Source organism: Littorina saxatilis, linkage group LG4, assembly GCF_037325665.1.
Source record: "Littorina saxatilis isolate snail1 linkage group LG4, US_GU_Lsax_2.0, whole genome shotgun sequence".
Lineage (NCBI taxonomy): Eukaryota > Metazoa > Mollusca > Gastropoda > Littorinimorpha > Littorinidae > Littorina > Littorina saxatilis.
The window spans coordinates 34,142,448-34,166,242 of record NC_090248.1 but is presented as its reverse complement, the minus strand read 5'-3'; the positions used below and the strand labels follow the sequence as shown (position 1 = coordinate 34,166,242).

Here is a 23,795-nt window from a genome sequence, read left to right as displayed (position 1 = left end):
CACCGCACAAAGCTTGCTACCTCCTGCGAACGTACACCACTTTCACCGGAGAACCCGGCTACACGCGGCCATTTGCCAACTCCAGGGCAATGGACAACGATTCCCGGAAGCTGAAGTGAACATCCTGTTCCTCCGAACTTCCAGAAGTCATCAAACCGGATAGAGGTGGAGGAAGTAAAGCTTTGCTCTCAACCACCCCCTCCAGTCAAAACTTAAATGCCGTTTTCCGCCGCCCACGTCACTGCGCTGGACAACCTGAACGGCAAGTTAAGCTGGGTGTCGTCCATCCCCGTGGACGCACCCTCATAAGGAAGTATCTTCGTTATCCTCTCCTTCATGCTCGCAATCGCAATCGGGAAGGTGACCCCCGCCTTTCGCGGTCCACCAACTTCCACAATACTTAAATGCCGTTTTCCGTCGCCCACGTCACTGCGCTGGACAACTTGAACGGCAAGTTAAGCTGGGTGTCGTCCATCCCCGTGGACGCACCCTCATAAGAAGGTATCCTCGTTATCCTTTCCTTCATGCTCGCAATCGCAATCAGGAAGGTGACCCCCGCCTTTCGCGGTCCACCAACCTTCACAAAACTTAAATGCCGTTTTCCGCCGCCCACGTCACTGCGCTGGACAACTTGAACGGCAAGTAAGCTGGGTGTCGCCCATCCCCGTGGACGCACCCTCAAATGGAAGTATCCTCGCAATCGCAATCAGGAAGGTGACCCCTGCCTTTCGCGGTCCACCAACTTCCACAAAACTTAAATGCCGTTTTCCGCTGCCCACGTCACTGCGCTGGACAACTTGAACGGCAAGTAAGCTGGATGTCGTCCACCACCGTGGACGCACCCCTTCCTGCCCCCTGGGCGGAAGCAGAAGCCTTTCAACCAGGCCACTGTCTACTGACGTGGCGGGAAGCATAGGAACTTCTGTTCGCTTGTCAGGGCCCCTAGCACCCACTGACCAACCGACTAAACGGCTAATGTCAGCAGATGGGTTGGAACTTTCGCCTGGGCTTTCACCAGAGGCTACTTTCTCAAGACAACGTTCAACTTGGACGCACCCCTTCCTGCCCCCTGGGCGGAAGCAGAAGCCTTTCAACCAGGCCACCGTCTACTGACGTGGCGGGAAGCATAGGAACTTCTGTTCGCTTGTCAGGGCCCCTAGCACCCACTGACCAACCGACTAAGTGGCTAATGTCAGCAGATGGGTTGGAACTTTCACCTGGGCTTTCACCAGAGGCTACTTTCTCAAGACAACGCTCTACACTTTCGCTGGAGAACCCAGCTACTCGTGTAGTCCACATACCTTGTGAGGAAGACGGAACACCTAAAGGTGAACCAACAGACGCCGGAAACCGTGAGCTCCCCTCATAAGGTCACAGCAGGGGACGAACGACCACTGTCCAGCGACGAACAAACGGCAACCCCGGCCGGGAGAGCACGTAGTTCTGCCTTTGATGACGAAGTTTCAGCCGCCAAAGCAGAAACCTGTGAACTTAAAGTCAAAAGCAAAGAGGCCACGTCTACAGACGCAAGCCCAGTAACAACATGTTTAAAACCGAGCCCGGACTAATCCGTAGGCTTAAAACAAAGGTGGCCAACTGCACCCGGTGTTCCCAGGCGGTCACCCATCCAAGTACTAACCGGGCCCGACGTTGCTTAACTTCGATGATCGGACGAGAACCGGTGCTTACAACGTGGAGTGGCCGTTGGCCGGCAAAATGGGGGTTCCGGAAAAGTCACCAGTGTAATAAACAAAATGGAAGCGGACTTGTCTACCGGCTTAGCGGGTAAAACAATCAACACATCAAAAGATTTTTAGCAAGAGAATCTACAACAGAAACGGACCTAGACCGGATTGTTTAGACTTCCTAAAAGCTTTCTAAGGAGAAAAGGGCACAGCAGCTACCTATTAAGAAGCTGCCCTCTTCTTAGCATTGTCAGCCATGACGGAAAATCGACTCACGAAAAAATTTCTGAGAAAAATCGCAAGTCCAAAATACGGCCAACAAAGCTGCCAAAATCAAGCAAAATACAAGGAACGACCTCACCTCAACATAGTTGTGAAGTCCAGATGACAAGAAGAGACCAAGAGGAACGAAACAAAGTCAAAAAGACTAAGTAACAACGGCTGAAACAGCCAGAGCGTACATAAAATGCGACCAGTCCCACTGACGCTGAGTTTTAGAATGATGCATATGGCGGAGTATGCGCGCGCATACGGAAGGCAGCCTCGTTTCCGGGCTGGCCTAGACACCCTTACGGGTCTCGGTCACTCTTTTTTAGAGGCGTCTTTCTTGTTACCAAGGGGACGCGTACAGCGATACCAGCACTGAACCAGGGTTAATTGCTATATGTGAGTTGGGTAAGATATGTAATTTAATCCAACTTTAAACCACCAAAGCCTTCAATCCTTTGTGCATTTTTTATCAGTTCTGCAGTATTTTTGTGTTCTACCCAACACATTCTAGTTATGAAAGGTAAGGACTTCAACTAATATTGGTAAAAACAAGAAGGGCAAAGCCCATACGACTCACATGCTTGACCTTGACCTTTACTGACCTTAGCAATGACATACACTAAGAACTGCTTTACACATTGTTCCTACCAAAATACATGTGACCTTGACCCAAGGTCAAGGTCATCCAAGGTCATGCAACACAAAGCTGTTAATTCAAGACATAGGAAGTACAATGGTGCTTATTGGCTCTTTCTACCATGAGATATGGTCACTTTTAGTGGTTCACTACCTTATTTTGGTCACATTTCATAAGGGTCAAAGTGACCTTGACCTTGATCATATGTGACCAAATGTGTCTCATGATGAAAGCATAACATGTGCCCCACATAATTTTTAAGTTTGAAACAGTTATCTTCCATAGTTCAGGGTCAAGGTCACTTCAAAATATGTATACAATCCAACTTTGAAGAGCTCCTGTGACCTTGACCTTGAAGCAAGGTAAACCAAACTGGTATCAAAAGATGGGGCTTACTTTGCCCTATATATCATATATAGGTGAGGTATTCAATCTCAAAAACTTCAGAGAAAATGTGAAAAATGTGAAAAATAGCTGTTTTTTAGACAACATTTATGGCCCCTGCGACCTTGACCTTGAAGCAAGGTCAAGATGCTATGTATGTTTTTTGGGGCCTTGTCATCATACACCATCTTGCCAAATTTGGTACCGATAGACTGAATAGTGTCCAAGAAATATCCAACGTTAAAGTTTTCCGGACGGACGGACGACTCGGGTGAGTACATAGACTCACTTTTGCTTCGCATGTGAGTCAAAAAATGACATTTGGAACTGACTAAGGTGAATGTCGTAACACAGAAACGAAATGCTTGAACCACTTTCGGTTCCTGTGCGACAGACATGAATCTGCACTGTTTGGCCTTTCTTGCCGGCAAAACCCGTCTGACCCAAAATAACTACACAAAACACAATTCGTCAGAGTTTGCTGTATTTGTTGAAAGTTCCTGTTGCGTTCAGATTACCCATTTTAAGTACTTGATGAATGTCGAACATCGACGATCAGAAGATACGAGAACTTCTTGGCTACTTTGTTGCCGCTAAACTTCGCGCGTTGAGAAACTGTTGCACTCGATATCTTTCCGACGCTACATTGTCGCCAACCGCGGTGTGTAAGTTTGTGACAAAGCTTTGCAGGCTCGACAATTTAGTAAAAACCATCTTCAGTCGTGACGTAGGTCAGGAAACGACGCCATGAGTTTCAGCAAATGATATGATTCTGGTGTTTTCTGTGAATATTTGGCTGTGATTCAAAGGACTATTTTCTTGTTCGAACTTCCTGCGCGCCAAAGAGCTAAAAATAGCCGTGATGTGGCAAAGTCATGGAGCACATTGCTGTCCGATGTTCGGGCGTCGAGTCTGGAAACGATGCGTTACGACATTCAAAATTTTTTGTTCAAAGCCCCTAACTCCAAATTCAGCGTGAGTTTTTGCAAAGATGTGTTGCTACGTCCAATACTGAAGTCCTGACTGTCGATTGCAGTAATTTGTTGGTGTTTGCATGTTTGCATTTAGCCATGAGACTGAACATATTGTTGATCACGAAAGTCGTGTAACGCTTCGGCGATCCGGAAACGGCCGAACTTCGCAATTGAAAAGCACACAAAAACAACACCAACGTATAGAAACCATTTTTATTGACATACAACAATGCTTTAATGTCTCAGGAATAGATTCAGATGAAAAAAGTCGTGGTAGAAATAATTTTAATTTACTTTTTCATGATTTCAAATGTGTCACCCCTCTCACTCTCACTGTACCACCATTTCTGAGAATGACCCATATAGCTTATTTCTATCCAGTGAAAAAAATCTCTTTACCCCATGGGTTGTTCTAATTTCTAACCAAAGTGCCTGCAGTGTCTGAATCTGATGAATGTAACTTTTCATGGCAACATATATCACAATGACATACTCACTTGGAACAGTTTCCACTTCCGTGTCCACTTCGGCCTCTCCAGAGGAAACTGGACTCCAGCCCCTCTGAGGTGACAGAGAACACATCTGGAATTTTCTCCCAGTCGTCAAAACGTACTCCACCTCCCAGAGAGTAGGTGCCGGCCGGACAAGGCTGACATGTCTGGTCAGCACTCAGGTCAAGAAACTGACCAGCTGAGCAAGTGAAAGCTGAAAACAAACAAAAAAGAGAATAATAATGAACTCAAATCGCAAGGACAAACTCAACTTGGATAATTATAGATTAGTTGGGCCATGACTGATTTTGTTTTTAGGTACAAATGTCCTGGCTAAGAATAAGACCTTGTAGTTGTATCAATGTATGTGTCAACAATTTGGACAGCCAACCAACAAGGGGTCAGTACAATGCTTTAAGATCAAAAAAGCATGTCAGGGACTGAAGACCCAGGACTGACAGCATGTAATGCAAATTGTTGCAAAATGTTCATGACAAGGTGTCTTTAAATGTGATTTTCTCTTGCTGACAATGACAACAGTTTTAGTCATAAAAGTTATGGTTCCCTGAGCATGCCTTGTTTTTGTGACAAAGCAAGTCAACCCACAAACCTGTCAAAACATGTATATTTTAATCTGGAGATAGATCTCTGCCCATCATCAGCACTCATAGATCCATCCTTGATAACAATTTCTGATGTTACAGTTACACTTACAAATACAATTATATTTATAGGTAACAATAATAATTTATATGATATAAATTTCTATTTAAATAAATATGAAAAGGATATTTGTAAACATCGTGCGAGCTAATAATAGAACACCCTGACGAAGGCCACGAGGCCGAAATATTGGTGAAAACGTGAAGGCTTGTTTTGGTTATTTTTTCCATATTTGTTTATATATCTATATATATTATATGTTGGTAGGGGCTACTGTTACGCCTTTTTCAAGTCGTAATTCGACTCAGAAATTCTATAGTTACGGCATGACGTCATTTTACTGTCGTAACCCGCTCACTGCAGGCTTCGGTTACACCTTTTCCACGAGTCGTAGAGTCACTCGGCCAGACTTTGATTACGGCGCGGCGTGATCCTACCGGGACATTCTCTAGTTACGACATGACGCCATTTTACTGTCGTAACACGCTCACTATTATTCATGTCCCTTGTTAGGACATACTTGTATACATGTACTGGTGCAGGGGCGGACGAGGGGGGGGGGGGGGCACAGGGGGCACGTGCCCCCCCCCCCCCCGAAAAAAAAAAAAAAAAAAAGAAGAAAAAAAAAGATTTTTCTATGCTGATTCTATGACAATTTTTAAGTTCAAATGGCACCAGATGGCACCATTTTGCTTCTTTGGGCAAAAAAAATTTCCGGGGGGGGCATGCCCCCGGACCCCCCTAGCATATTCGGGCGCTTTGCGCCCATCACATTCACTTTCGATTCAAAGTGCCCCCCCCCCCCCTTACAAAGCAACTGATCCGCCCCTGTGGTGGTTGATTTTCCAGATATCCTCTCAGTGATTGAGGCTTATATGAGGCTCAGTGATTATAGATTTCACTGTTCCTTTAACGGGTTTATTCCGTATTTTTATCTGTACTAATGGTACAGGTGAATGTGGGGAGTGAAGTAGTTGTTTGTTCAACCCATCCCGTTATTTTGTTTCTCCAAACAAGGAATCATTTGTGTATGATTTGTGGTGGAATTTCCTCCATGGTGTGTACTAGGATGTAGGCTACTGTACTGAATGTACTATGGGTTATATTTTTCTCGTATGTGTACTATGTGTACAGGTTAATTGGAGGGAAAATGTAGTGGTTGTTTGTTTGCATCAGATGGTTTCGTCCTCCATTGATGCAGGCATATAGTCCCAACTCGCCAAACTGCAATGCTTCGTTGAAAGTCTTTCTGGGGGCTCGTTTGCGCTGCACCTGCAGGGTTCGCGACGACCTAACGTAGAGCTGGATGAACGCGTTCGTTTCAAAGTCCGAGATAACTTTTTGCAACCTGTCGAAGGACTCGAACGTACTTCCTACTGTCAAAACTGCTTCGCTGTGAAGTCCGCTATCCATGACTAAAGTAAACAGGCTTGCATACGGGTAGAAACGCACAACCACTACTAATGAACTGTTGAACACGTCTGTCCTCACTCGACCCACGCTTTAAAATGGCCGCCCAAACCGGAAGTAGAGCACGGCCCTGGCGGGGAAATGCTTTGTGACATAATCAAAGCAAAGAAGGAAAAAGTTACGGGTGGCGTAAGTGTAGCCACTGCGATATATATTACAATTATAGGCAATTGCTGAAACTTGAAGTTCTATCATGCTCAACTGATATTTCATTTTGTTATATCATTCCATTCCCGATGCAATTGAATTTAAAGACCCTGCAATACAATGTTGTAACTGGTTATATTCGGAGACTGAATTCAATGCAAAGAATTGTGTTGATTTTTGATTAACACAATGTCAAACAAACAACAAAACACTAATGTGTATTTACAACAGCACCCCCCCCCCCCCCCCCCACACACACACACACACTCCTAAAAAAGAAAAGAAAATAACACTTACAGCAGTCTTTTCCTCTAACTGGTGGGTTTGGGGCACCACCGATACAAGTGTCAGGTTTGGGTACAGACACTCTCCATCGCCCTCCCTCACTGTCACACTCTGTGTACTCATAGTGGAAATCTTTCTGCAATGAAAGATTAAGAAAACAGACAGATGTATACAAAACTACAACAACATAATGGGAAATTAAAGGGTTGCCTAACTAAATTCCCTCACATTACCAGAATCCAAAACTTTTCACATGTAGCTGTAAGCATTTGAAAATTTTTTAAAAACATTGTTAAAAAACAAGCAGCCTATATATTATTATCACAATATTAGAACTTTACCTAGGATTGAGCTTGTAAATCTTAACCTTGAAATTGTCTTTCGAGGAAAGAAAGTGAAAGAATTATGGAAGAAGAAAGAAGAAAAGAAAAGTCTTTCAACATCTACCCTAGTTGATAATCTAGATTAGTATCTATAGTTAATAAAAAAATAAAAACACAAGAAAACAACAATCTGTGATTAAAAAAAAAAAATACGAAAGCTATTCTGTTTCACTTTCTGTAGCACCAGTTTGTTAATCAAACATCGGCCCACATGAAAGCAAATCGTCTTCATACATCAACACCTAACAATTTGACATCTCTCTCTTGTCATCTGACCGACAACAGCTGTCGTCTGCATCGTGCACGTGCGTGTCGATGACTGCATCCACAGGCCACCACAAATGATGGGACAAACTGCGATGCAAAATCAGGAAAACGATCATCAATTTGGACAAATATTCTAGCTTGCAGGACTTGTGTGAAAGCTGATCCTGATGAAGATAAAATAAACACATGTGTGTTTGTGTTTGGTTTTTGTCTTTTTTTTACAATATCAACTTACAGGTTGGCAAGCTGGTAAGTCGTCACCTGCTACTTGTCTGCCAGCAAGCACAACACACACCAACACTGCCACAACATATGATTTCATTTTCTGCAACGGTATCCCACACAATTCTTTTTCACAAACTTGCACCAGCCGATTGTTGAGTGAAAATGATGAAGATATGATGCAGTATTGTTACAACAGGGCCTTTTCCCCACAAAGCCAGTAGGACCGTTTTGAAAGTGGTAGACAAATCTGCATGACAAGTGGAAGCGCCGTTCGCTGTCCACTGCCACTGCCGAAGTCGTCTGTCGGTCTCTAAATTTAGACTACCTTTCGTTCGCGTGACCTCCTTTTTCTCTACGCCTGCGCAGTGCGATCGGCACAACTCGGAAAATCAATAATTCAATTTATAAATGTTGTCAATATTCAGATGAAGATACAATTTGAGTGAGAATATTCCCTGATTGACTATTGATTTGATGAAAATGCAAAATTAATTCCTATTGAAATAACATTTCACTTTACCTACCCAGCAGGCCTTGCGGTATCCTAGGTGATTACTTCAACATCCTCTGCCTGTCTGCTAGCCACGAAACAGACACAAAACTATATCTGCTGTGAGCTCTTTAGGTGTGCCTTTTAAACATTAAAACAGTCAAAATGGCTACGATGTCAACAAGGGATCCCTATCCTTTTCCCAAACAGCAAAACGATGGAAATTTCTGTGGCACCAGAATGAAGCAGGTAAGAGTGTTTCAGAACTTGATGCGTGTGTGTCTGGATGGTTACGTTGCAGGGCCGACTAGAAAATTGGTTGATTAAAATCAACATGGCCGAAGCAATGTTTTCATAAAAGAAGCGGTATTGTACGGGCACATGTTGTATTTGGGTTACATGTGTTGCAGAGTATTTGAAAATACGTAGGCATAACCCGAAAAGCATGCAAAGAAGAGTGATATATATGTCCCTGTTGTGAATATAGTCAAGTGGATAAATTGATTACTTACACATTAACATGCTTCAATTTGAAACTTCGAGGTCGTCATCGTGGATTGACGCCCGACCAAAGGTAATTGAAGCCCGACGGAGCGAAGCGGCGGAGGGCTCGCTCCATCGGGCTTCAATTAAACTTTGGGAGGGTGTCAATCCACGATGAAGACCTTGAAGTTTCAAATGGAAGCATGTTAATGTTATTGTAATTCAATCTGACGACGATCTCTTTCCTGCTTTCATGCGATGGTAAACAGACAGAATTGGTTCTCTCCTGATTCCAAAAACATATAGATATGATATGTTTGGATTAAAAACACGCTCAGAAAGTTAAAACGAAGAGAGGTACAGAAAAGCGTGCTATCCTTCTCAGCGCAACTACTACCCCGCTCTTCTTGTCAATTTCACTGCCTTTGCCATGAGCGGTGGACTGACGATGCTACGAGTATACGGTCTTGCTGCGTTGCATTGCGTTCAGTTTCATTCTGTGAGTTCGACAGCTACTTGACTAAATGTTGTATTTTCGCCTTACGCGACTTGTTTTAACATTGTAAAAACCAATTCACTGGTTACGCAATTTAATTATTTATCCATCCATCCTCCCAATCACCAACACTTGGCCTTGCAGGTAGCCCCCAAAACCAACAGCTGGACCATCTACAAAGACTCCCAAGATGTGTATGGCGTTCCCACTCACCTTGCCCAGCAGCAAAACCCCTGGAACCGACTCAACAGCAAGCACACACTGAGCAGCTCTCGTCGTGAGGTCTATCACTTCGACCCCAAGGCTCCAAACGATTCACTGGATTTTACTCTCAAGGCCAAGTACAACCACCATGAGGAGATGTTCAAGAACAGGAACGAGACCAAGTACCAGAAAGAAACTATGGATGCTGACCAGGCAGGGTAAGTTGGTTTGAGTTGTGGAACAGTGTGGAACCCCACTCTTAAGACCCGCCAATTATAAACTCCCTCCCTTTTAAGACCCTGTTTTCTCTGATTTTCTGTTCATGGCCTCTGTAAATTTACCCCCATTTTACAACTCCCTCATTTTTAAGACCTGATTTTTTCAGATTTTTGGAGGTCTTAAAATGGGGGTTTCACTGTACATAATGTAATTGTATGTGTGTGCGTGTAGGGGAATTGGATATGTATGTTTGGGTTTTTGTGCATGTCTGTATGTATGCTAATGACTTTATGCGGATGTAATGTGTGTGTGTGTGTGCATGTGCGTGTGTGTGTGTGACTGTGTGGGAGGGAGGGAGAGAGACAGAGACAGACAGATAGACAGATGGACAGACAGACATACTATGAGACAGAGAGAGTGTGGGGGGGGGGGGGGAGGTGAAGAGGAGAGAGAGTGGGAGAGATAATGACAATGACAATTCTTTATTTTACGAGGATAACAGAATAAGCCTGCATAGAGAGAGAGAGAGAGAGAGAGAGAGAGAGAGAGAGAGAGAGAGAGAGAGAGAGAGAGAGAGAGAGAGAGAGAGAGTGACAGAGAGAGACAGAGAAAGACAGAGAGAGAGACAGAGAGAGATCGCGAGCGACTAAGCGTGGTCTCTGCATGTGTATGCATGTGTGCAGAGAGTGTGGGCTTTCAGAAAATCAACAATTTGTTGTTATCGCACTGAACTCAAAACACTAACTTTTAATGCTACTGTTTACTATCCTTAGCGGATTATGACTTTATTCAGTTATTCTACAGAAAAACAGAAATGCTGGAGAAAAACTGTTTGTTTCTGCAGCATTTCTGCATAATGTCATCTTTCGCGAGAGCAACGTTTTTTTCGGCAGTAAAACAGTTTTACTGCAGTAAAATTGAAATCAAGAATACTGCAGTAAAACGGTGATGTTGTTTTACTGTTTTCACTTTTTCTTCAGCATTTTGGCATTGGTTTAAACAATGTTTTATTAAATCAAACATGATACAATAATACAACGATAAACAATAGGGACACTAACTCAAGCAAACGCTTATATTACGCGCCCTACGTAGTAGGAAAATAACACAAATATGATGTCGGACAAGCATTACTTATAAATTTCTAGATTTTTTTGTTTGTTTGTTCGTTCATGGGCTGAAACTCCCACGACTTTTACGTGTATGACAGTTTTTACCCCGCCATTTAGGCAGCCATACGCCACTTTCGGAGGAAGCATGCTGGGTATTTTCGTGTTTCTATATTAACCCACCGAACTCTGACATGGATTACAGGATCTTTTTCGTGCGCACTTGGTCTTGTGCTTGCGTGTACACACGGGGGTGTTCGGACACCGAGGAGAGTCTGCACACAAAGTTGACTCTGAGAAATAAATCTCTCGCCGAACGTGGGGACGAACTCACGCTGACAGCGGCCAACTGGATACAAATCCAGCGCACTACCGACTGAGCTACATCCCCGCCCATAAATTTCTAGATGAAAAGCATAGTTAAAGCAAATCAGAAAGAATAAGAAAAAGCTAGCAGGAGGAAGAGGGGGGAGGGTGGAGGTGGGAGGAAAGAACGGTAGGTACATATAAAAGATGAAGGTGGTTAGCTCATACAAAAGAGAATATACACGTTCATTACAAACCATAATTCTGTGGCAAATAAGCAGTAGCTCGCTAAATATATATTTGAAAAAGGCATATAGAATAAGGGTTGTTGGCATGAATATGGGTACTGAGTCAAATCAACAAAAACGACCAGATTCATGGATAAACGATTGGATACTTTCAAAATTAAGCTTTTTGGTGCATTATTCAGTTATTCTGCAGAAAAACAGAAATGCTGGAGAAAAACTGTCTTTTCTGCAGCATTTCTGCATAATGTCATCTTTCGCCGAAGCAACGGGTTTTTCTGGAGCAAAACATTTTACTGCGGTAAAATTGAAATCAAGAATGCTGCAGTAAAACGGTGCTGTTGTTTTATTGCAGAAAACCTGTTTACACTTTTTCTGCAGCATTTTGTACTGGCTCATTATAATGTTGGAGCACGCGAGCTCCCCTCTGTCGAGAGATGGACTCATCCAGAATTACCAATAGTTACAAACTATCATACTATCCCAGGGGGCGACGAATACAAACGCTACTTTACAAGGTCGTTTGTTTTTCTCCAGAAAAACTGTCACAGACTATTTTGAAGAAAAAGTTAATCGCAATAATGCTGCAGAAAACCAAGTAAACATTATGCTTCAGAAAAACTGTTTTACTGCAGTAAAAAAAACGTTGCTTCGGCGAAAGATGACATTATGCAGAAATGCTGCAGAAAAGACAGTTTTTCTCCAGCATTTCGGTTTTTCTCCAGAATAACTGAATAATGTCATAATCCGCCAAGAGCCAGTACAAAATGCTGCAGAAAAAATGTAAACAGGTTTTCTGCAGTAAAACAACAGCACCGTTTTACTGCAGCATTCTTGATTTCAATTTTACTGCAGTAAAATGTTTTGCTGCAGAAAAAAACGCTGCTTCGGCGAAAGATGACATTATGCAGAAATGCTGCAGAAAAGAACGGTTTTTCTCCAGCATTTGTCTTTTCTACAGAATAACTGAATAAAGTCATAATCCGCTAAGGATAGTTTACTATGTGTTTTAAAGTTTACTGTTGATATAGCTTTGGTTTCACAAAGAAAGCCCTCCCCCCCCTCTCCCTGAAAAAAGAAGAAATAATAACAACAAAATCTGACACACACAAAAACACAATTGACAAACAAACAAGTGTCCTGTTAGCCCTTACCATCAGTACACATCATAAGGCAATTTAATCTATTTTTCTCACAGCCGCAAACTAAAGAACAGAGTGGTGGTTGAACCAAAGAAGGCACCAGAAATGAATCATCCCATCTCTCTTAATGCCCAGCAGAGAATGGAGAGTGCCAGCAGTGTCAAAAACGCTATTGGTGAGGACTATTTTCTCGTTACCATTTATTTGATTTTTCGTCATTTCTATGAATTCTTTTACTTCTATTTTCTTTGTCGTTTTGTTTCTTCTTAATCTGTGCATGCTGTTTGGTAAAGGAGCTCTTTAATTATATATATGAATATTGAAAGATACTCATGGCAAATAATACGCATCCATAAGTATACTTGCACATCTTTTAAAATCAGCCTCATCAACACCCACATTCCCATGCATGCATGTCTACTCAGATGTCAACAGATACTATATGCTAAGATAACACACAGTTTTAATAAAATAATTTCTCTAACTCTTTTTCAAATAAGTCTAACACTTTAGATTTGCAGAAGTCCAAAAGACTTAAGCTTTTCTGTTGAAGATAACTTTTATGCCATGATAGTATTTATACACCGTCGCGATATAACCTTCGTGGTTGAAAACGACGTTAAACACCAAATAAAGGAAGAAAGAAAGTATTTATACACATACAGTTTTATCTGCAATCAGACAAGTTTTACCTTGAAGAACAGCTTATGTATGCATGGTACATTGTATTAAATTAAAATAATTTCAAGTGATCTTTTAGGTAAAAGATGGTTGTCGCTCTATTTGCATGTAATGGTTGTGCATGTGTTATTTTATGACAAAGCATTTTGATGAATGAAAATGATTACGTAATTGTTGTCTGACTCAGAATGACAAAGCCAACGGAATCACACACAAAAGACACAAACATCTCTCTCTCTCTCTTTCTCTGACTCTCTCTCTCTCTCTCTCTCTCTCTCTCTCTCTCTCTCTCTCTCTCTCTCTACCTCCCTCACACACACACACACACATGAACGCATGAATACACACACACACACACACACACACACACACACACACACACACACACACACACACACGAATTAAGCAGACTTCTGTATTGTTCATGATTGTGCATGACTAGTTTGTCTTTGTTCATCTGCACGAGCCATGATCTGCCTGCCTTGTTATTCTGCATGTATTTGGTTTCCTTTTTCTGTGCATGCTTTGTGAATACCAGAGAGTCATCACACACAGACAACCAACAAGGGATACACACGAAAGCCAGACGGAGGATTCTTCTCGTCTTGAGGGAGAGCAATGTTTATAGCAGTGGCAGATTTCATAAAGCATGGCTTATGTGTACTGTACCCATACTTTGTTTGTGTGTGATGGTGATGACAAACCAATGACTTTAAGCAGAATCAAGGGAGATGACAGATCACCTTGTCAACAGGGTACACATAAGCGTAACATCATGAAACACGTTTTATAGTATTTGCAAGTCCTCAGACATAGAATTGAGTTATTTTCATCATGCATATGATATACCAGGAAGCAGCATCACAAGCAGAGAAATTAAGTTTTCTGCAGTTCTCTGTGTGCGACCCTCCCTCTCTTTTTCTTCTCCTCTCTGTCTTTCTTTCTTCTCTACCAACTCTATGTTTTTCTTTTTTTTCACTCTCTACTCTCATATCAATTAATGCTATGTTATTGCAGAGTGTTTGTACAAAGTTAAATGTTTCAAATCTGTCCTGTATACAAAAAATTCAAGTCACACATATAGAAACAAAGGTAGAATTCGAATAGATTTATAGATTGAATCAATAATATTTTGTGATCGCCTGCACCAAACTGTGATACTTGTACATACACAAATAATTATACCTGTAAGCATGTAACCCCTTGTCATTTGTGTTGTAAGTACGTGCATATATGTATTGAATTATGTCTGTGTGCATATGTGCATGATTTATATTACAGATGATTACATTACACCTGTGAATACATTCCTTACTTGTTCAACTCTGCTAATTAGCAGCACAATGTTGGTGTTTAAATTATTACTTTTACTTTGTTTAAAACATGATTTACCTGACATGTTCTGAAGCTGAACATGTGCATGATTTTTTTGGGGCACTCTTCTTGCTCATATTTGCCACCTTTCTGCGTTGGGAAAATCCCTGCCTTTTCTAGGAATTTCTTTACTTTGCTATTTTTTGTTTGTTTGTTTGTTAATGTGCAAATTTTCTGTTAATTTGCTCATTTGGAAATCTTTTGTTATTTTGCACACAGAGGGAGCTCATTCTGAGGAAACCAACGCTGGCTTCTCTCGAAAAAGCGATGGCGGTATCTTTGTATTTTGATTGTGGACATGCCTCTAAGAAATATAACACATTTGAAAAAGTGCCAATTGTTTTCATGTTGTATTTCTGGCTGGTAAGAGAGTCTTTGCAGTCATCATTTGTTTTGTGACAGCTTAGTATGTTTACTTGGCTTCAACGATCAACTAAAAGGAAAATAAACACCAAAGTTACTCATAATAAAAGGATGGCATTGTTATCACTCTTTCAAAAAAGACAAGAAAAGATGTGGAAGTAACTATATAAGACGTCATAAAAAAATAGGCATCACTGTTTATTATTTTCATCTTAACAGAAAAAAAGTCTTACCCTACCTTTTAAGAATTGATCTGTTTGCATTTGCTTTGCTTCCACATAAAAGCCTGTGCTTCTGAATAAATAATTAGTATTCAACCTAGGTGTTGGTTACACTAACTAGATCTGTTCCAAGAAACACAGCATTATTATTGTATTAATAATCACTGCTTTTACCTACATATCAGTATTGTAATGTAGACATTCTGTCAAATTTGTTGAAAGATGCGGCTCAGAGAAAGAGAGACACACACACACACGCACATGCACACACAGGCACACACACAGCACACCACTGTGACATCACATCACATCACACACAAACACACACACACACACACACACACACACACACACACACACAACAAAACATAAAATAGACAAAGACACAACCACACACATACATTTAAACTCAACCAGCCATTGAACTGTTTCAAATCAAACATATTGTGTCATTAAACAAAACAAGCTGTACTATCTGAGAGCAGTATTAGCTTTACATGTACTTGCCTAGAATAAACACTGTGACTGGCATAGTTTGCAATAAACTTGTATTAGTAATGCTGTGTTTAGTACTGTATATTATCAGAGATATTATTAGTGCTCTCTCTCTCTCTCTCTCTCTCTCTCTCTCTCTCTCTCTCTCTCTCTCTCTCTCTCTCTTTCTCTAAATATATATATATACTAGATGAATACCCGCTTCGCCGGGTACGGCTTCGCCGGGAAGAAGTCGAGCCGAATACCCGGCCGCGCTGCGCCGGGGACCAAGCCGGCGTACCGCACGAAGGAAGGGAGATAAACGCGCAAAACACTGGAGAAGAGTAAAAATAGTATAACGGGAATATGGATTGAGCGTTGTCGACAGTGACCTTCTAAAAATAGAAACGGGAATATGGATTGACGCCACACGAAGGAAGGGAGATAAACGCTGAAAACACTGGAGAAGATAAGGAAGAGTTACTGGGAATGGATCCAGAGAAAAACCAAAATCGGTTCAGCGCTGCGCGCTGAGAGCACGTGTTGAAATATCTCATCAAGCAGGTTGTGTCCGGGGTCTACCTGAATATGCCCACCAAATTTGAAACAGATCCATCGAGAACCTTGGGCGTGCATCGCGGACACACACACACACACACACACACACACACACACACACAGAGACATGCACAAGTCGTATATATATATATAGATATATATCCCATGACCTCCCTTCTTTGTCTCCGGCTGTAAATGTACTCTAGATATATTTCTTGTATTTCCATTGTTCCATATATATATAGCCTTTGCCATTAAAAACGCGACAAACGATCGACGGAGGTTTTTATGTTACTGGTTATAGCAAGCACCTGTGGTTTAGACTTCGTCAAAAACAAAAACAAAACTGCACGGAAAACTCATGCAAGAAGACACATAAAACACGTGGCGTTTCATTGAGTACAAAATTGAAACGAAACAGCTGGAGTTATGAATGGGTTATAGTGTCGAGAACTGCACGTGTTTTCCATTATCGGTACTTACAGCTTCAAATCAACACAAGTTGTGGCCGAAGCAACCGACAGTGGTATTGACAGTAATTCTTCTTCTTCTTCTGCGTTTATGGGCTGAAACTCCCACGTACAGTCGTGTTTTTTCACGAGTGGATTTTTACGTGTATGGCCGTTTTTACCCCGCCATATAGGCAGCCATACGCCGCTTTCGGAGGTAATTGACAGTAATAAAGGTCACGGGTTTTTAGTGAATGAAACGTTTTACTGAATTAAACGCCACGTGTTATACGCGTCTTCTGACATGAGTTTTCCGTGCACTGTTTTGTTTTTGACCATGTCTAAACCACAGGTGCTTGCTATAACAAGTAACATAAAAATCGCCGTAGATCGTTTGTCGCGTTTTTAATGGCAAAGGCTATATATATATATAGAGAGAGAGAGAGAGATATATATATATAGATGTGTGTGTGTGTGTGTGTGTGCACGCATTTCGCAAAGATACTGAGAAACAAAAAGCACAGACAGACATGCAGAGGCAAAGAGTCGGCAATGCATATTGCCGGTAATGCAAAGGAAACAGCAATATAATAGTAGCTCACAAGCTGAAGAAAACACAACACCAACACAGAGCACGCGTCACGGTAAGCACACAAAAACAAGTTAAGAAAATGCATTAAGGCAAGGGCCATGTCCAGCCAGATATGGTCTTCAGTTTTATCAACTGAAGCATCTATACCTATTACTTCACACGCGTCGGCATACACACTCTTTTACTTTTTCTCTCTCTCTCTCTTTCACTCATCTCAGAATTAATCCCCCCGGCCCTCACTCTCCTGCAAAACAAACAGAAAGACAAACACGTATCGGCGAGTGCTCATGCCGTACCCTTGCCCTGAGAATCGCGGAGTACCCAAGCCAAGTTCCATAATCCGAAAATCATGGGCCTGAAAAAAAATGCCTTGGCTGGAGAACCGACGAGTCGGTTAATTACGTAGCACGGAGCCACCAGGCTCGAGAACTTGACTAAATGTAAAAAGAAAATTAAACAGGTGATGCAAGTACCCGGCAATGAACTAACTACCAGCAGGTACCGCATTCAATAAAGCCAGAAAAAAAGAAAGTACGACATGCAGGATTTCAATTAATATTTTTGCAAAGTGTGTGTTCGTGGCTGCTTTCATGGGGTGCCTGTATCCCCAGGAATTTGAGGATTTCTTTTATCTCTCTTTTTCTGACACCGTTCATTTAACGTCATTTTTACAGGACAGTTTTTTTCCTTTCAGTTATACGTTGAAGTAGTTTGACCTTATTGTTTTAGTACAAGTAGAGCTCGTTCACCAGTAGCAAAGACTCAGTCAGTCCGTCAGTGTGTCTGAGTACGAGTGTGTGTGATGGGGGGAGGGCCTCTCCCGTGACCGGCCACCTGCAATGTACGGACAGGTTTGCACTGGTCCTAGGGTGTCCGTTCATGAGAGGGACTGCTGTAGCAGTAAAACTAGTGTGATACTAAGTAATCAATTTATCCACTTGACTATATTCACAACAGGGACTTATCACTCTTCTTTGCGTGTTTTTATGCCTACGTACTCTGCAACACTGACATGTAACCCAAATACAACATGTGCCCGTACCTACCGCTTCTTTTATGAAAACATTGCTTCGGCCATGTTGATTTTAATCAACCAATTTTCTTGTCTCATTTTGAAGTGGGCGGTGCACTTGTCAGATGCCTTGCCGTAGACGATACCTTGGGCTTGGGCCCCCAGGTGGTCGTTATGTAATGTGCCGCCAGCCAGACTGGGTATCTCGGGCCAGTCAGGGTTTGTCAAGTGGGTGTCATTCCTTTTGATCGGGTAGATCAAAGGAGAGGCCAGGTGGCTTGGAAGGTTTTGGTCCCTTAACCCCCCCCCCCCCCCTTCTTTGTCTCTTTGTTTACTTGTTTGACCAATGCGATGCGATGTCAGTTTTGTTAGCTAACTGTTGATTGGATGTTTGTGACTCTAGCTAAAGTTGAATTCTGTATGTACATGCTCGGGTGTGAGAGAGAACTTTGAGAACTTGGGAAGAGTGTGGACGTATTTTGTTGTGTGCTCCACTAACTCAGGAGATGAAGTCAACTTGGTATGTTGTGGCTTGTAGCCACCGGCTTCGCCGTCAGTAGGTATGGCAAAGAGTCGGAGGAGGGAAGATCGAGAGACACAGAAATAAAGTTTGCCATGCCATTATACTGCTGTTCAGTGTCACAATGTCATCCGTGTTGTGTCCGTGAGAGACTGAGTCCAGAGTGAGTCCGTAACACATCAAGAGAAGAGAAACAAAACAAGAGTTTTCCGAACCTCTACACATGCAAGAAACTGATATGCTTTTCGTCGTAAAATAAGTTCACTTCTTTAATTTGACCAGGAAACAATATTTCAGTCTCGAGTATATATATCGAGTGGGAAAGGTGACGGTGACAGAGTGGCCAATCTCGCATCGTTACACCGGTGTAAGTGACTACCCACGCACCCTAACCCCTCCCTCCCTCCCTCCTTCCCAATGGACACTATCCTAGTAGTTGTTTTTCTTGGAGTTTTTTTTTTTTATCGAGGACCTTTTTTTTTTAAAAATGTGAAAAGCTTTCCAAAGAAACAAAACTTAATTCCCTGCCATCTCTGCCCTTATAAGTGTTTCATTTTTTTGAACAAGTCCCTGATTGTTTGCTACACCCGTTCCAATGAGCCAATCGTTAACGTGGAAACAAAATCAAACAGTTTCAGCTAAGAAACAAACATGACATAATTATTATGCTTGCCCACTCCGTAAAATTTCCGTAGTCTAACCGTAACACAACTAATTTTTGTTTGGCGTCCTTCATATAAGACAATTAGGCTCATGAACTTTCACCAGGACTTTGAAATAATTCTGGTTTCTGCGTCTTCACATTATTGTGCGTCCAGTCTACTGTTTAGCAGCTAAACTAAAGTAGAAAACGAGGACTGGTGTCAACCACTGAGGAGGACATCTTGCTATCATCTTCACTGGAAAGTTTAGAAGACGATCTGAGAATAGGTCTGCATGAATATTTGCTTTTATCCCACATACGTGAGAGCAACACTCGTCACGAGTGAGATAATAATCGTTCAAATCACACTTTCTTTCTTTATTTGGTGTTTAACGTCGTTTTCAACCATTCAATGGGTAATCCGGCTTGAACTTTAGCGTGTTAAATTCATAGCTCAGAATCCAGTGACATTCTTTACTTATTTTTGATACAAGTCCATGTAAGCAAGCCAAAGAACATTCAAGGTTATATCGCGACGGATCAAATCACACGTGTGTATATCATGTAAATGAGGTCATGTCAAGCAAGTCTGGCAGGGACCTGTTTTTTCACTGCTTATGATGCCAAAGTCACCGAGACAAACGTCATTATAGAAAAGCAAATTGCGCTCGCTAATTACCCTCGATGATTATTCAGAACTAACACGTCACGCCACACTTTCAGAGTGACGTGTCTTTGCTTTGACGTAATAGATTGCACGAGGCTTTACGGAAGAGATCGAGGTTCCAAAACAAGCGTCTTCAATTTAGCCGCTGCCTCGACTGCAGGACATTTTCAGTGAAATACACGTAAGTAGGCTACAGTAGGCTATGTAGGATAAACAGAATACTACATGGCTTGCTGTGTCGACGGTACCAGGTTTACACTCGTTGCTCTTTCAAATAGTGAACGGCTCGCTTTCGCTCGCAGTTCAATATTTAAAAAAAAAACCTCGTGTAAATCTGGTACGACACAGCAAGCCATGTAGTATTCTCTGTTTCTCTGTCTAAAATGATTTCTTTTTTTGTGTTATTTCGATAGTTTAGAAGACAGGCTGAGTAGAGGCCTGAATGAATATAGCATCATGAACATGTACTTTTTCTTTTCTTCTCTGTCTACATATGAACGATGTGCGTGTAGTCTGATGTTTAGCAGGTTCAAGACAAGCAGCTCAGTACACCGAAGAAGACGATGACTGATGTCAGCCAGGAGGACATCTCGCTTGCCATCATCTCCATGGAAAATTGGCACCACCTGCAAGACTTCACATTGAAAAGGAGATTTTTTAGATTATTTCTTATTGTCAATTCGATCGTTTAGAAGTCAGGCTGAGAATAGGCATTTTTACGAATTTTGTAACTGCAATCACGACTGTTTATGAAAAGGTAAAAAAAAGAAAACGATTAAATACTATGCACTAATCGTCAAGCCAGAAATATTTCCTCCACGAATCTGTCTTTCTTTTTTATGTACCTTATCTGGTTAATATTTTACGACAATTTGAAAATTACGAAAAATCATTTGCAACAGTGGGCGCGAATGAGTTGCGTTTCCCGGCTTTGCCTAACTGTACAAGTTATCACAACGACTTTGTGCTAAACTTGCCGTTCTTGCTGAATTTACTGACAGCCTGTTTGACCAGCAAGTCAGCACAGGCAGGTGCTCTGAAATCGGACACATAAGAGAAGTCACGGTTCAGTAGCCCAACCAGACAACAGCCGGGGTTCGCAGGGGCGGATCAGTTCATTTTATGGGGGGGGTTTCCAAAAGTATATTGTGAAGATATGGGTGTGAAGGCGCGAAGCGCCGAGCCGACGGCGCAAAGCGCCTAGCTTGCTAGGGGGGTCCGGGGGCATGCCCCCCCGGAAAATTTTGTAAAAAAGGATGCAAAATGGTGCAATCTGGTGCATTTTGAGGATGATCATTACCAGTTTCAGGCAGCAGATTTTGTCACTGATTAATACCCCAAAAAAACACCATTTAAAAAAAAAATTTTTGGCTGGGGGGGGGGTTTCCGGAAACCCCTGAAACCCCCCCCTCGTCCGCCCCTGGTTCGCACAATCTTGCCGAAAACTTGTAAATTGTGACACTGACACCCCCCCGGCCCGGGAACCGGCGAGTCGGTAACGGAGCCCCCATGCTCGGAAACCGGTGTAACACGAAATTTTTACTCCACGAAAAATGTACTCCGGAGTAAAAATTTCGTACGAAATTCTTACTCCGAGTAAATTTTTCGTACGAGAAAAGAACTCCCCAAGGCACGAAAAAATTACTCCCTCCACGAAATGTTTACTCCCCATTTTTTTACTTTTAGTAAAAAATCTCGTACGCGAAAATGGGATGCGGGCGAAGGGATAATGCCAAAATTGGCATCTCGCGCAAACGAATGTCGCGCTAGCCTCCCTCCACCCTTTCCACCACCAAGACTAACAGGGGACAAGGGAGTCAACATTTCGTACACCTGGCATGGGAAGTTAAATTGCTCGTGTTAATAGGGTGAAGTAATTTATTCGTTTTTTTATTCGTCAGGGGAGTAACATTTGTGTACGAAATGTTAACTCGGAACTCACCTGTCGTGGGGAGTAACTTTTTCTCGTGTAATGGGGGAGTGCTTTTTTCGTAAAGGGAGTAACATTTTCGTACAAAATTTTTACTCCGGAGTAAAAATCTCGTGCGAGTAATTTTCTCGTGTTACACCGGCACTGACTCGATCTACCTCTATTTTTCGAGGTCCGATGAGAAGTTCATAAAGATTTGTTTTTCAATTCAAAGAACTGTGGTCTTTGCTCTTTTGGGAGAAGGTTTACGCGGGTGATCAGTTTTAGACTGGGAAAAACTTGTATCTCGGCAACATCACGATCATTAGCGACTGACTCGGTGACGACCGCCGACAGCCGAAGCCCTGGTGTGACGATGACATCTTTCCCCGTGGTCATATTTCGATTCTCGGCCTCGTTGGACTTGTATAAACTCCACACTGAACAAAAAAACACCCTTCGATAGTACTGATGAGCGACCTTGGGTTCCTTACATTCATGGGGCCAAATTTGTCCAACCAACGTTTTGTAAACGGTTCTCCGCGCAAATTTACTCAAGGGACGTAACCACTCGGTACACATGTTGCGACCCATCTCGTCATCGGCGCTTTTCCGGAAATGACCTGCGCTTTGTTGGAATTCCAACAATGGCCGCCATTGTAGGAATTCCAACTTTGCGCTACGCGATTCTAGAAATGCACCGCGCGCATAGTGAGAATTCTTAGAATGCGACGTAAAAGGAAACAAGTCATGATGGCCTATGATGATCCTTGTGTTTTAAAGTGACCAATGCTTAGTCTTGAACAAGCAGATGCATTGTATAACGCACCAAACCAGCCGAATTACAAAAAGCAAAAACACTTTTGATAACGGCTTCGGCGGGCTGTAACAACACAGTTCAACGACCCATCCCACTCGACCAAAACGCACCATTTTTACGTAATTTTTAACGTTTCAGATCTTACATTTTACAACAAGAAAAACACAACAAGAGTGTTCCGATATAAGTTTTCACTGGTAACTATCGATTGTAATAATTTTTTACTCAGTCTTAACTGATTATATTTATTAAATTCACACAGTCTCTCTGGACTGCAGAGACAGCATTACGTCCCTTTACTGAGTGGGCTCTTGTCACTGCATGGTAATCTAGGCTCTTGAAACGTAATGTGCAAGTCTGTGCGCTATATTGATGTGATTGATTGTTGCAAAATGTTGATTCAAATTAAAGATGATTTCAGCCTGCTGTAACAAACACTCTACTCTGAGAAATAAAAAATCATTGTGTTCAAAATAGATCGAGACAGCAGCAACTAGCTAGCTGCATGCGCTGAGTGTCACTGAGAGAATTGTTACACAGTGTACCCCCACACCCCCAATTCAAGACTTCCCCTGTATAAGACCTTGCTTTTTCATATACCTTATTCATGACCTGTAAAAAGGGTATACTTTTTTGTGCCAGTCAAAGGGTTGCCATTTTTAGAACGAGGCAGCTCGTTTCCGGAAATGCGACGCTTTGTTGGAAATCAAATGAGGTTTCGGGAAATCCCGATTATTCCAACTCTGCCCCGGATTCTTACTTTGCGCCTAACACACATTTTCGAAGAAATCGATTTTGGGGGTGAAATCTATTAAATTTCACCACCAATTTTCTTCACATGCAAGAAACTGACATGCTTTTCGTCCTTAAATAATTCCACTTCTTAATTTTTCCAAGAAACAACATTTCAGTCTTGAGAATATATATATATATATCG

General features: G+C 42.1%; 2 protein-coding genes and 1 non-coding gene across 8 annotated transcripts in view; 1 reads left to right on the top strand and 2 right to left on the bottom strand.

Annotated features, from left to right (window-relative positions):
* The window catches only part of LOC138964556 (endosome/lysosome-associated apoptosis and autophagy regulator family member 2-like), a 54,661-nt gene extending 46,470 nt beyond the window's left edge, over positions 1-8,191 (bottom strand). For all 5 annotated transcript variants that reach the window (XM_070336545.1, XM_070336543.1, XM_070336547.1 and 2 more), the window contains exons 1-3: positions 7,892-8,191; positions 7,019-7,142; positions 4,448-4,655 (exon numbers count right to left, since the gene is read on the bottom strand). In XM_070336545.1, the coding sequence (XP_070192646.1) occupies positions 4,448-4,655; positions 7,019-7,142; positions 7,892-7,978 (419 nt within the window). In that variant the 5' untranslated portion in view covers positions 7,979-8,191. The remainder of the gene's footprint in view (positions 1-4,447; positions 4,656-7,018; positions 7,143-7,891) is intronic.
* LOC138965739 (5S ribosomal RNA) lies at positions 1,591-1,709 on the bottom strand. Its single transcript, XR_011455512.1, has one exon. It is a non-coding gene; the product is annotated as a 5S ribosomal RNA (ribosomal RNA).
* A 234-nt stretch (positions 8,192-8,425) lies between the features above and the next one.
* LOC138964566 (protein CFAP276-like) lies at positions 8,426-14,963 on the top strand. 2 transcript variants are annotated; one of them, XM_070336560.1, is made up of 4 exons: positions 8,426-8,620; positions 9,495-9,772; positions 12,632-12,750; positions 14,850-14,963. In XM_070336560.1, exons 1-4 carry the CDS (start codon positions 8,537-8,539, stop codon positions 14,918-14,920), a joined length of 552 nt encoding a protein of 183 aa, XP_070192661.1. In that variant the 5' UTR covers positions 8,426-8,536; the 3' UTR covers positions 14,921-14,963. The 2 variants fall into 2 exon arrangements, with proteins under 2 accessions (XP_070192661.1, XP_070192660.1); XM_070336559.1 differs by having other exon boundaries at positions 8,428-8,620; positions 13,795-14,963.
* Positions 14,964-23,795: the final 8,832 nt, after the last annotated feature.

Coding starts and splice junctions, on each gene's coding strand:
- LOC138964566 (XM_070336560.1), top strand. CDS start 8,537: ATGGCTACGATGTCAACAAGGGATCCCTATCCTTTTCCCAAACAGCAA. Junction 9,773..12,631: donor ATGGATGCTGACCAGGCAGG/GTAAGTTGGTTT, acceptor TTTTTCTCACAG/CCGCAAACTAAAGAACAGAG. Junction 12,751..14,849: donor CAGTGTCAAAAACGCTATTG/GTGAGGACTATT, acceptor TTTTGCACACAG/AGGGAGCTCATTCTGAGGAA.